General features: G+C 41.6%; 1 protein-coding gene across 4 annotated transcripts in view; it reads left to right on the top strand.

The window, feature by feature from the left end:
• Positions 1 to 13,659, top strand: part of SYNE2 (spectrin repeat containing nuclear envelope protein 2) — a 209,354-nt gene that overhangs the window by 150,148 nt on the left and 45,547 nt on the right. For all 4 annotated transcript variants that reach the window (XM_032246097.1, XM_032246096.1, XM_032246095.1 and 1 more), the window contains exons 61-63: positions 1,051 to 1,285; positions 6,302 to 6,496; positions 9,346 to 9,471. In XM_032246097.1, the coding sequence (XP_032101988.1) occupies positions 1,051 to 1,285; positions 6,302 to 6,496; positions 9,346 to 9,471 (556 nt within the window). The remainder of the gene's footprint in view (positions 1 to 1,050; positions 1,286 to 6,301; positions 6,497 to 9,345; positions 9,472 to 13,659) is intronic.

Here is a 13,659-nt window from a genome sequence, read left to right as displayed (position 1 = left end):
TTTTTTTTTTTTTTTTTTTTTTAAGACAGGGTTTCACCATGTTGGTCAGGCTAGTCTTGAACTCCCGACCTCAGGTGATCCACCTGCCTTGGCCTCCAAAGTGCTTGGATTACAGGTGTGAGCCACCGCGCCCGGCCATAATAATAATTTCTAAAAAATTAGTGTTCCTAGTGTTCCCAGTAGGTAGCTAAATCCTGTAAGTATGAAAAAAGGGCTTTCTCTCCATGTTACATATGTGGGCTTAGGGTCACTGGGCAGTGCCAGTCAGGCTGAGCAGAGCCGCTTCAACCAGTCTGCCAGCGCTGAGTGAGTCTGCTTATGCAGCTGGTACACATGGCAGACAGCCTGGAGGTAGCCCGACCACTTAAAGTACTTAAATACTTCTCTCAGTGTCCTAATAGGTGTGATTTTTCTTGCACATTACCACCCGTACACCTTTGAATCTTCTTTCAGCATAACTAAGAAATATAAAGCCCATTCCTCCATAGTGCTGAAGTAGTAAATTCAAACCAGTTTCAGGGTGATAGCTAATTTCCATTTGATCTATACAGAAAAACATGACTTTCCCATAATAAATAGAAGGCCTTATTTCTCATGTGAAGAATATTATTTATCCAGAAAAGAACTGGTTTAGTTGCAATAAAGCATGCTTTTTATTGCTAAAACTATGTAAAGTACACTCAAGTAATCAATAATGTTACAAAGTACCTGCCTGTCCATCGGGTTCCCATTGATCCAGTTTCTAGTTTTCCCTTCTGCATTTAGCATAGTATGTATTAAAACAGCCTCAGTTAGTTTAAGGTTATGGTTAGCATGCATGCTGGCAAAATGCCAGGTTACATGCAGATAGCTTTTGCTAAACTCAGTCTGCATGCTGCCCTTCCCAAAACTTTAATCATGTTTACATTGAATAATACTCAGGCTTTTAGAAGTTGGGATTTTTTTCATGAAAATTGTACTTACAGTGAATCTGAGCTGCTATTACCCACTGATAGTTATTTTTTTCTACATGTTGATGTCAGGATTCTATAACCATTTGTTTTTCCCCAGACCTGAATTTATTTCAGAATTCTCAAAGCTGACAGATCGGTGGCACAATGCCGTCCAGGATGTTCGGCAGAGGAAGAGTGACATCGATGGGCTGGTGAGGCAGTGGCAGGATTTCACTACTTCTGTGGAGGACTTGCTCCGCTTCCTTACTGACACCAGCTACCTGCTATCTGCAGTGAAGGGCCAGGAGCACTTCAGCCTCTACCAAACCAGATGTCTGATCCATGAGCTGAAGGTAGTGCATGCATCGTAGCAGCGTGAGAACCACAGATGGTCGTTATTTGCAAGATGCTCATTCACCTTTCATTTAATGTTTTTGATGACAAAGTGATCAAATGTGCTCTCTGCAGTGTGAGGCCAACAAGGTGCAGTCACCACACCCCACAGCCTGGTCCCTAACATTGTGGGGTTGGAAACCCAATATTACCCATTCATCCAGAAATAGTGGAAGCAGACATCCATTCTGTTGTCCAGGCTGGAGTGCCTGGTTCTCTTGGGCCATGAGAGGAGGCACGGAGTCGAGATGGGTGAATAAATGGGGGAAGTTTAGGGTGACAGACTCACACCACTAGATTCTAAAGCCATTGATGAATGCATAAATTGACCATTAGTGTGGCAATGTACAGTAGAATTGCTTACTCTTGAAGGAAAAATTCAGTGGGTACGGAAAAAAAATAGAATGAATAAGACCTACTATTTAATCGCACAGTAGGGTGGCTATAGTCAATAATAATTGTATATTTTAAAATAAAGAATGTAATTGGATTATTTGTAACTCAAAGGATAAATGCTTCAGGAGATGGATACTGCATTCTTCATAATGTGCTTATTTTATATTGCATGCCTGTATTAAAAAATCTCATGCACCCACAAACATTTTAAAAACTAATTTTAAAAAATAAAAATAAAGGACAAATACATTCAGGCGACAAAGCTTTTCAAAAGAAACTTGCTGAATGAGCACAGGATTAGAGTAGGCGATTGGAATATCCCACGGAGCTGCAGAGCCACTCTTCACCTTAGAGAAGCCTGTCAACAAACACCAGCCTCCTGCACTCCTGTGCAGCCCTCACTCATTATGCAATCATTGCATTTTAATTGGGTACCTGCTCTGTGTCAATCACTGTCCTAAGTGCTAAGCTTATTCTGTGGATGGAGAGAAGACCTTCACTCTTATAAGGGAAGACAAAGTAGTAAGTAAACCAGAATAATTAATCAGATAAATTAATAAATAATAAAATATCAGATTGTAATAATATGACTTATGTAGATCATTAAAACAGGGCCAGTAGAGATGGGGATGTGTGGCTCCTTTAGATTGGGTTGTCTCTGGCCATGTGACATTTAACCTGGAACTGTATAAGAAGGAGCCAGCCATGCAAGATCTTAGGAAAGAGCGTTTCAGACAGAGGGAGAGGCTTACTCCAAGTCCCCAGGATGAGAACAAGCTCAGCACAGCAGAGGAACAGCATGAAGGCCAGTGTGGCTGGCACAGAGCTGGCAAGGCAGCAGTGGCAGGTGAACTAGAATGGCAGGTGGGGAGAAGCATTTTGCAGGCCAGCGTGGTAGCTGGATTACCTGGTCTGGCTGGAACCAGGGAGCCTCTGAAGTGTTTTGATGAGGGAGAGGGTAGTATCACACTGTTTGTTCGTTTTCTTTTTTTGAGATGGAGTCTCACTCTTATGCAGGCTGGAGTGCAGTGGTGCCATCTCAGCTCACTGCAACCTCTACCTCCCAGGTTCAAGCGATTCTCGTGTCTCAGCCTCCTGAATAGCTGGGATTACAGGTGTGCACCACCATGCCCAGCTGCTTTTTGTGTTTTTAGTAGAGACGGGTTTTCACCATGTTGGTCGGTCTTGTCTCGAACTCCTGAGCTCAGATGATCTGCCCGCCTTGGCCTCCCAAAGTGCTGGGATTACAGGCGTGAGCCACCATGCCCGGCCCCATATATTTTAAAGATTACTCTGGCTGCTCCTGATTGTAGGGGAGCTAAAGGAAAAGTGGGAATCCTAGCGTCTCATTTACCTATAGCTGCATCATGACACTCGTTATTCTGTCTTGTCGTTCTCGGGGGTGACTGGGGCTGGTGGTTCCTGCTTGGGGTCTCTCAGACAGTTGCAGTCAGATGGTGGCTGGGGCTGGTGTCATCTGAAGCTCACTCACATGACCGATGCTTAGGCTGGAGTGACTTGGGCAGCAAGGAGCTGGCACAGTGGGGCTCCTCTCCTTGGGCATCATTGTCTGTGGTCTTGCCATGTAGCGGCTTCTGGTGGCCAGACTTATATGGTACTGTACCCATGGTTTCAGAGATTCTTATCATAAGAACAAGCTGTATTGCCTTATAAACCCAGCCTCAGGAGTCACATACATCACTTCTGCCACACTCTAATAATGAAGGCTGTCATATATGCCCACGTGAGTTTGTGAGGAGGGGACAGAGGGGCCACAGTTTGATGAGGATTGGTTCTAATCCCAACACTTTGAGAGGCTGCGGTGGGCAGATCCCTTGAGCCCAGTTCAAGACCAGCCTGGACAACACAGTGAGACCCTTGTTTCTAAAAAAAAAAAAAATTAAAAATTAGCCGGTCATGGTGGCATGCACCTGTACTCCCAGCTGCTCAGGAGGCTGAGGCAGGAGGATCATACTTCAGCCCAGGAGGTTGAGGCTGGAGTGAGCCATGGTTGCACCACTGCACTCTAGCCTGGATAGCAGCAAGATACTGTCTCCAAAAAAAAAAAAAAAAAAGTTATCTTTAGAGTTTACTTGGAGGCAGTCATCTTGAAAGAGTCTGTTTGGGTGTGGTTACCTCTGGGTTTCTGCAGTAAGATAATGAGGTAACAGGAAGGGAAAGAAAAAACAGTCACTCTCTGGGTCTTAGGGAGATAAAGGAACTTCTGTAGGAGACACAGGGTGGGGAGGGCAGAGAGACCCTGAGGCTTCTTCAGTTCAACACGTCAAAAACACCATATTCTGGAGTGTCGGTTTCTGAGTCTGGTAAAGGAAAAGCTAGATGAAGGATGACTGTGGGTTGAGGCTCAAGCATCTTGGTGAATAGTGTGCTGCTGACCAAGTTAGCGAAGACTAAGGGAGTAGCAGCTCTTCTCCAAGCGGCTCATTCGCGCAGCACGTTATGTAGGACAGACGCACGTGGAGTGCCTGCGGTCCAGTTCTGTTTCTCTTATTTGTGTGCTGCTCCTGAGGGTGCATTTCGCTTTCCTCCTTTGGATATGGGTGATCTATAGGCTTCTCAGAAATGGCTTTGTAAATTAGTGATGTTCTATTGAGGCTGATCAGCTCCCATTTTGGAAAATGCCCGCACTCTGTCACCCTCAAGAAATTTCAAGGTGAAGGAAATAATGTTTACGTATTGTTTATTTACTTTTTTGTTTTAGAGACAGATACTCGCTCTGTCTCCCTGGCTGGAGTGCAGCGGCGTGATCATAGGTCACTATGACCTCAAACTTCTGGACTCAACCAGTCCTCCCAACTCAGCTTCTCGAGAAGCTGGGACTATAGCAACTCACCACCATGCCCAGACAGGAAAACATTTTTAGAACAGACAAAAACTATTTAATTTTTTCCCCAAAACCAAATGCCTTTAGAAGTATGAATCAATTTTAAAGTTTTTACGTCATTTTTGTGTTATAAATACCTAGTTTCAGCCTCCTTAAAGAATGCCCATGTAGCCAGGTGTGGCGGTGAATCTCAAAAAACAAGGCCTCAGCTACTCTCTGCACACTGCCTGTGGGTGGCCCTGCTCTGCAGGAGCAGTCACAGAGCTGTAACACTGCCACTAAAAAATAGAAAACAATAAAAATAAACAAGACCTTTTCTCTTAAAATGTTTTCTCATTTTTTAAAAATTTTTATTGTTTTGAGACAAAGTCTCCATCACCCAGGCTGGAGTGCAGTGGCATGATCTTGGCTCACTGCAACCTCCACCTCTAGGTTCAAGTGATTCTTGTGACTCAGCTTCCCAATTAGCTGGAATTACAGGCATGCACCACCATCCCTGACTAAGTTTTGTATTTTTAGTAGAGTTGGGGTTTCTCCATGTTGGCCAGGCTGGTCTCGAACTCCTGACCTCAATTGATCTGCCCGTCTTGGACTCCCAAAGTGCTGGGATTACAGGCATGAGCCATCGCGCCAGGCCTAAAAAACTTGTTTTTGATTTTCAGAAAGCCGACATGATATTTGGATGGAATTTGTTGTTTTTGTTGCTGTTTTTGTTTTTTTGAGACAAAGCCTCACTCAGCCGCCCAGGCTGGAGTGCAGTGGCGCATTCTCAACTCACTGCAATCTCCGCTTCTCAGGTTCAAGGAATTCTCCATCAGCTCCCCCGCCCCCCACCCTGAGTAGCTGGAATTACAGGCATATGCCACCACATCCGGCTAATTTTTTTGTATTTTTAGTAGAGGCGGGGTTTCACCGTGTTGGCCAGGCTGGTCTCAAACTCCTGTCTGGTGATCTGCCCATCTCGACCTCCCAAAATGCTGGGATTACAGGCATGAGCCGCTGTGCACAGCCTCGGATGGAATTTTTTAAAGCTGTCCCTTTGGGCACACATTGATGTATGTGTTTATGTACCCATAATAAGCCTAAGAAAGATATAATTTTTGTATTTTACCCTTTCTTGTATTCACTCTTTTTATATTTGTTTAGCATAATGTATGTATCCTGCTCTTGTGGGTTAGGAGTAAAGTGGCTTTGTCCCATGATCATGACTCAGTATTTGCTCTTGATTTCAGGTCTGATACCCCAGTCACTTTTTTTTTTTTTTTTTTTGAGACGGAATCTTGCTCTGTTGCCAGGCTGGAGTGCAGTGGCTCAATCTCGGCTCGCTGCAACCTCTGCCTCGGTTCAAGCGATTCTTCTGCCTCAGCCTCCCAGGTAGCTGTGACTACAGGTCCAGTCACTTTCTTAATACTCTTAGATCCATTTACCTTGCAGACTTTTATTCTGTGATGTGTACTTTTTTATTTCTCTATGCTTGTGATCATTACACTAAGAATCTTATCTCATCAATCTTTGGAAATTGTTTTAAGACCACCTCACTTAGTACTATGCTTATCTACTCAATGTAAAACATTAGCTTTGGATGTGAGTGTGGGTATGTCCATTCTGACCCAATTTGTCTAATTTATATCTAGTTTAACACTTAAGAAAAGCTCTGAAGGAAATATACACAGATACACGTAATCACATTTTGAACACATCAAAAGCCTAAGCAAATTACTTTTTTTTTTCTTAGAATAAAAAAATTCATTTTCAAAGATGGCGAACCACCTATGCACTAACCTTGGAAGCTGGAGAAAAGTTACTGCTTACAACTAACCTGGAAACTAAAGAGTCTGTGGGTAGGAGAATCAGTCAACTTCAGGACAACTGGAATGACACAGAGCCCCCACTGGCAGAGATGATTCAGCAGTTCCAGAGCACTGTAGAGGTAAACTCACCACTTACTTTTCCATTCATGATATTCAAATTCAGTACATAAATTTTCATTCGTGGTATAACAATGGAAATGATTTTAGGAAATTACAGTATCGTGAGTTTCTAACTCAAGCTGTAATCCCTAAGTCATGCCGGTTACTTAATGTGAAATGATAATATAGCAGTGCAAGAGCTCGATGTTTAGTATTTAAATACTTAACATTCTATTAAGATTCTTACTTTTATGAAACAGGAAACATATTCTTATTCAATGGAAGTTCAATACATAAAACTAATGTTCCGTGTACAACTTGTCCTTGGGCATAGTATATGAAAATAAACAGGTGGCCTGGCATGGTGGCTCACACCTGTAATCCCAACACTTTGAGAGGCTGAGGCGGACAGATTATCTGAGGTTGGGAGTTCAAGACCAGCCTCAACAACATGGAGAAACCCCGTCTGTACTTTGAAAAATACAAAATCAGCTGGGCATGGTGGTGGGCACCTATAATCCCAGCTACTTGGGAGGCTGAGGCAGGACAATCGCATGAACCCAGGAGGCGGAGGTTGTGGTGAACCAAGGTTGCGCCATTCCACTGCAGCCTGGGCAACACGAGTGAAACTTTGCCCCCATAGGAAAAAAAAAAAGAAAAGAAAAGAGACAGGAGTACATCATTTTTCTGCTATCATCAGAGAATGCACTTTTCCATATAAGTGAATTTTCCAAATAATTTATGATTATATGTTTAAGAACTACAGTGTTATATTTTGAGTCACTATTAGAAAAATCGTTATTGTTTGTTATACTAAGATACCAAGTTGTTCTCAAGGCCTCGAAATTGCTTAGAACCTATGGCCCTCCCTGAACTACTATGCTCTGAGTTCTGATATGGTTTTTATCATTTTTCTTTCTCTCCTGTTAATGTCAAGCTGCCTGTTTTTACTTTTTCTTTCTCCAGGCTCACTTACTTTTTACAGCCCACTCCTCTCTCTAATCTGTTGTATGTGCCAAAACTAGATAACCAAGCTTATCAGACATATTTTTCTGAATTAAGAGTAAATATATACTGACTTAGAGCTTGAGAATTTCTCCTGTGAATAAAGTATCTGAATTTTATTTGGTACATGGACTGTATGGAATTCATTAACTAGCAAACATTTGTTAAGCATCTGCCATATTTGTAAAGCATAATACTAATTGCAAGTAACAGTCTGGTGGGAGAGATAAGAGCTCAGAGTTTTGCTTCTCCCTTCGCTTTGTCATTGAGTTCCAGATAGTTGACATTGCTAGACAAGTGGCCTTCCCTTAAGTGAGGGGTTACTATAGACTTAGGCCAACCCAACCAAGTATGTTTAGGTATCAGCTGTACTGAAGAATAGAGTAGTGGTTCATTATACGTTTGTATAGTTTCAGTAACTTCAGGAAAAGAGGTTTATCCTAATGAATCAAATATAAATACTCTACAGTTGAAAATGCAGGCAGCTTTTTCTCAACAATGTAAAGTTTGAAGAAAAGAGATAGTGGACCCTTGACAAGGCTTTTAACCCCAGAACCACAGGCTAGTCCTTTTTCTCTGAGCTTTAGCTTTCCCATTTTAAATATAATACTCGTTTTAAATATGATAATACTTTTCCTATCTCCCAAGGTTATATAATTACAGTGAGTTAATAAAGTTGAAAATGCTTTGTAAAAAGGAAAGTGCTTTAAGCAGAAAGTGGTAGTCAGCACAGTGGTGAGAAATAGAAAGTGAAAAGGTCACTAAAGCCAATAGAAAGGAGAAGAGAGCCAGCAGAGGAGAGGGGTGACGGTGGACAAGAAGACAAGGAAAGTGGTTGAGTGCTTGTGCTCTGTGGCGCTATTATAGCATGTGCCAAAGACTGACACTGCTAACAGTTAATCTGTACAGCAGCCTTTAGATGTGAACTTTTCCAAAATTAAAGTAGAAATCATATTGGCTAGATGACAGGATATGGGGAGGGAGGAAGAACTTTTTTTTTTTTTTTTTTTTTTTTTTTTTAGGATAGTCTCAGCCGGGCACGGTGGCTCAAGCCTGTAATCCCAGCACTTTGGGAGGCCGAGGCGGGTGGATCACGAGGTCAAGAGATCGAGACCATCCTGGTCAACACGGTGAAACCCCGTCTCTACTAAAAATACAAAAAATTAGCTGGGCATGGTGGTGCGTGCCTGTAATCCCAGCTACTCAGGAGGCTGAGGCAGGAGAATTGCCTGAACCCAGGAGGCGGAGGTTGCGGTGAGCCGAGATCGCGCCATTGCACTCTAGCCTGGGTAACAAGAGCGAAACTCCGTCTCCCTCAAAAAAAAAAAAAAAAAGTCTCACTCTGTCAGATTGGAGTGCAGTGGCACAATCTCGGCTCACTGCAGCCTCTGCCTCCCGGGTTCAAGTGATTCTCCTGCCTCAGCCTCCCAAATAGCTGAGATTACAGGCAAGCACCACCACACCCAGCTAATTTTTGTATTTTTAGTACAGATGGGGTTTTGCCATGTTGGCCAGGATGGTCTCGAACTTTTGAGCTTAGGTGATTCACCTTCCTTGGCCTCCCAAAGTGCTGGGATTATAGGCATGAGCCACCACACCCAGCCTAGAAGAACTGTTTTCAAGTAAAGGCCAGCCAGATGCCTGTCATGAGCCACAGGTAAAGCTACAAGGAGTCTCGAGTCATACTGGTGTTCCTTCTGCTTTTGGAGACCACAGTCTGCTCAAGACAAGGAAGTGGGTGTCTGTGCGATTTATAAAAAACAAACTTAACAGAAAGATTATGTGGATTAAATGAGCTATTCTATTTCCACCATTCATTCTAAAGAGCAAAGTACTTACCAGTTTTAATCTTGTTTTCAAATAGACCTGGGACCAGTGTGAAAAGAAAATCAAGGAGTTGAAAAGCAGGCTGCAAGTTTTAAAGGCACACAGTGAAGATCCTCTTCCAGAGCTTCACGAGGACCTCCGTAACGAAAAAGAGCTGATTAAGGTATTGAAATCCAGATAAGTGGCCAGGATAATCACTTAGCTGTTTTCTGAGTACTTTGAAGTGCTTCTTTGCCTATTTCTGTGTTGAAACTGAGTTTTCATTTTCAATCGGAAAATATTTTTCTGATTTGCTGTCTAACGTAACACGCTGGTCTCTTAAAGAATTAGAATTGATGCTTTTTATGATTGTTGTTTGAAGATGAGAAAGACTTTTGCAAAAACTCACTTCTAAGGATCTTAGGAGTTTTCTCCTTCAGGTCCTCTTTCTGTCTGCTTCTCCTCTGTAATGTAAGATGTGGCCTCTGAGATTCCTATAAAAGCTGTTACCTTATCAAATGTCCTTGTCTTTGAAATGAGAGTGAAGTATGACTAAAGAATTCATTTTTGAAAGCGAGTAGGTTGGGTTTTGCTTCAGTATAACATTTTTGTAAAACCATCCACACTATGTTCTGCCTAGTGAATACCACACTAGCAAATATTCCTGGATATTTTACACCTTTGCTGAAGACAAGGCAAACTTACGGATAGGAATTGGGGCCAGAAAAATCCCCAGGTCAGCAACTCTCTGCAACTTTGATGTTTAAAAGACATTGAGAGAGCCGGGCACGGTGGCTCACGCCTGTAATCCCAGCACTTTGGGAGGCCAAGGCGGGTGGATCACGAGGTCAAGAAATCGAGACCATCCTGGTCAACGTGGTGAAACCCCATCTCTACTAAAAATACAAAAAATTAGCTGGGCATGGTGATGCGTGCCTGTAATCCCAGCTACTCAGGAGGCTGAGGCAGGAGAATTGCCTGAACCCAGGAGGCGGAGGTTGCGGTGAGCCGAGATCGCGCCATTGCACTCCAGCCTGGGTAACAAGAGCGAAACTCCGTCTCAAAAAAAAAGACATTGAGAGACTATTGGAATGGTCCTTTAATTTTTTTCTTTCTTCAGTGACTTTCAGGGATCAAATTGAAAAAATTAGGAAGAAATGAATAGTCTCATACTTCAAGTTGGACCAGAAACTAGTGTCTTTCTCCCTCTGTCATTTTCTTTGTTGTAAAAATATCTAATATGCTAAAAGGCATAATAAATAATGTGACAAGCTGGCATGACGCTATCACCCAGCTAAAAAAAAAAAAAAAAAAAAATTACACACACAGTTCAAGTGTCCTGTATAACCCAACTTCTCAGACGTGTCAGCAACCCTGGATTTGATGTTCATCATTCCTACACATTTCCTAATAATTTTAATTAATACCTGTGTTTGTAGGTGTCAATGTTTTTGTTTGTTTGATTTTGAGGGACAGGTTCTGGCTCTGTCTTCAAGGCTAGAGTGCAGTGGTGCGATCTCAGGTCACTGCAACCTTTACTTCCCAAACTTTAAGCAATCTTCCTGTGTCAGCCTTCCGAGTAGCTGGGACTACAGACACACACCACCATGCCCAGCTAATTTTTGTATTTTTTGGAGAGATGGGGTTTTGCCATGTTTCTCAGATTGGTCTCAAACTCCTGTGCTCAAGCAATCCTCCTGCCTTGGCCTCCCAAAGTGCTAGAATTACAGGCGTTAGCCACCACGCCTAGCCTGCTGTCAATGAAATGTAGAATTGTTTTTTTGTTTTAAACTTTACATGGCTAGGCATGGTGGCTCACAGCTATAATCCCACACTTTGGGAGGCTGCAGCAGGAGGATCCCTTGAGTCCAGCAGTTTGAAGTAGCCCCAGCAGCAAAGCGAGACCCCATATGTACAAAGAAAAATTTTTTTAATTAGTTGGGTGTGGTGGCACGTTTTCCTGTGATCCCAGCTGCTGGGGAGGCCGAGGTGGGAGGATCCTTTAAGCCCAGTAGGTTGAGGATATAGTGAGTCATGAAGGCACCACTACACTTCACCCTGGGTGACAGAGTAAGACTATCTCTAAAAAAAAATAAAATACTTAAATTTTAAAACTTTATGTAAGCAATACTATGTAGAGTGTACTTTTTTTTTTTTTTTTTTTTTTTTTAATCTCCTGTTGCTCAGGCTGGAACACAATGGCGCCATCTCAACTCACTGCAACCTCCGCCACCCGGGTTCAAGCAATTCTCATGGCTCAGCTTCCCAAGTAGCTGGGATTACAGGTGCAAGCCACCAGGCCTGGCTAATTTTTTTATTTTTAGTAGAGATAGGTTTCGCCATGTTGGACAGGCTGGTCTTGAATGCCTGGCCTCAGGCAATCCGCCTGTGTTGGCATCCCAAAGTGCTGGGATTACAGGCGTGAGCCACCATGCCCGGCCTACAATGTGATATTTTTCCCTCATTATGATTTGGAGTCATAGGTGTTGGTACCTAGTGCACATTCATTCTCACTGCTGTATAGTATGCATTATAGGAATATAGAACAACTTACATATCCCTTCTGTAGTCACTTGGTATTGTCAGATTTTTTTTAACTGTTGCTGTCCATCAGCTGTGAGTAAGATAGCATCTCTTCATAGTTTGCTAGTCAGTTGCACTTTTTTTTCATGTTTGCCCTTTTGTGAATTGCCTGTTTGTGCCTTTTACTGATTTTCTTCTGTTGGGCTGTTCGTCTTTTTCTTACAGAGTTGAAGGAGCTGCTTATTTATTCCAAATATTCCTTCTCTATTGAGTGTATACATTGCAAATGTCTATTCACATCTGAAAGCCTGTTTTTCTACTTTTCCCTTGGTGTTGCTGGCTCAACAAAAGATGATATTTTGTTATTTTAATGTAGATGAATTTGTCAGTATTTTCCTATATGATTTGTATTTTTGCTTCCTTTGCAAACTCTTCATACCAAAGTCATAAAAGACATGCTTACAGTTTCCTTGAAGAGTTTTCAGTTTTTGCTTTTTACATTCGCATCTTTATTGATTGAAGGAAGAATTGATTTTGGCATGTTTTAAGGCTTTGATTCGTTTTCTAAGTCTTGGTGTCTATTTATTGTTTAATGTCAAATATCAAATTTCCATATAGGCAGGTTTCACTTCTCAGTTCTCTACTCTGTTCATTGGTCTGTTTATCTCAGCTTTAATATCAAACTATATTGATTACTGCACTTTGTTGTAACACATCTTTATTTCAGGTGTGATGTGTACCCACACCTTGTCCTCTCACACTGGTTTGGATGTCCTTGGGTCTTTGATCTTCCATAACTTTGAGGAACAGCAGCTTTTTAAACTATGAAAAGTTCTCGTAAAAGTTTTAGTTGAATTGCATTGAATTTATAGATTAATTTGAGTGAAATTTTTTAGTATTTCTGCTCATGAATGTGGTATATATTTCCCTTTGGTCATATGTAGTTGTTTTCACTAATGGTTTATAATTTTCTTTATTCTTGTTATAATTTTCTTTTCTTCTCTTCTCTTTTCGTTTCTTTTCTTTCTTTTTTTGAGATGGAGTTTTGTTCTTGTCACCCAGGCTGGAGTGCAATGGCACGATCTTGGCTCACTGCAACTTTTCCCTCCCCGGTTCAAGGGATTCTCCTGCCACAGCTTCCTGAGTAGCTGGGATTACAGGTGCCCACCGCCATGCCCAGCTAATTTTTGTATTTTTAGTAGAAACAGGGTTTCACCATATTGGCCAGGCTGGTCTTTTAACTCCTGACCTCAGGTGATCCATCCGCCTCGACCTCCCAAAGTGCTGGGATTACAGGCATGAGCCACCGCACCTGGCTTATTCTTGTTATCATTTTCTTCATCACAAAGATATATCTTTTGTTAGTTATTTCTTGGTTTGATGTTTTTGAAGCTATTGAAAATACTAGCTTTTTCTAATTATATTTTATAACTAATTATTCCTGATGCCTAGAAATGCAGTTGGTCTTTGGGTCATTGCAGATTTATGTTTAACATCTTGCTAAACTCTTATGTTAATTCCAATAATCAGCTTATGTATTTTGGGTGTCTATGAGACTAACATCATCTGTCAATAATGACAAGGTTATTTTTGTTTCTTTCTTCTTTTTCATATCTTTTTTTTTTTTTTTTTTTTTCGTATTTTTCCTACATGGGCCAATACCTCTAAAACATTTTTTAAGCAGAAGTGTTAATAGCTGACTCTTTCATGTCATTCTTCATTTTAAAAGAAAATGATTCTAACATTTCACTATTAAGTGTGATATTTGCTGGTGGTGGGTCAGTTAGTGGCTTTATTAGGTTAACAGGATTTCTATCCCTAATTTTTTTTTTTTTTTTTTTTTTTTTTT

This window comes from Sapajus apella, unplaced genomic scaffold, assembly GCF_009761245.1.
Source record: "Sapajus apella isolate SASKATOON/1434 unplaced genomic scaffold, GSC_monkey_1.0 scaffold59, whole genome shotgun sequence".
In the NCBI taxonomy this organism is placed as follows: domain Eukaryota; kingdom Metazoa; phylum Chordata; class Mammalia; order Primates; family Cebidae; genus Sapajus; species Sapajus apella.
This window is presented reverse-complemented; position numbering and strand designations above follow the sequence as displayed.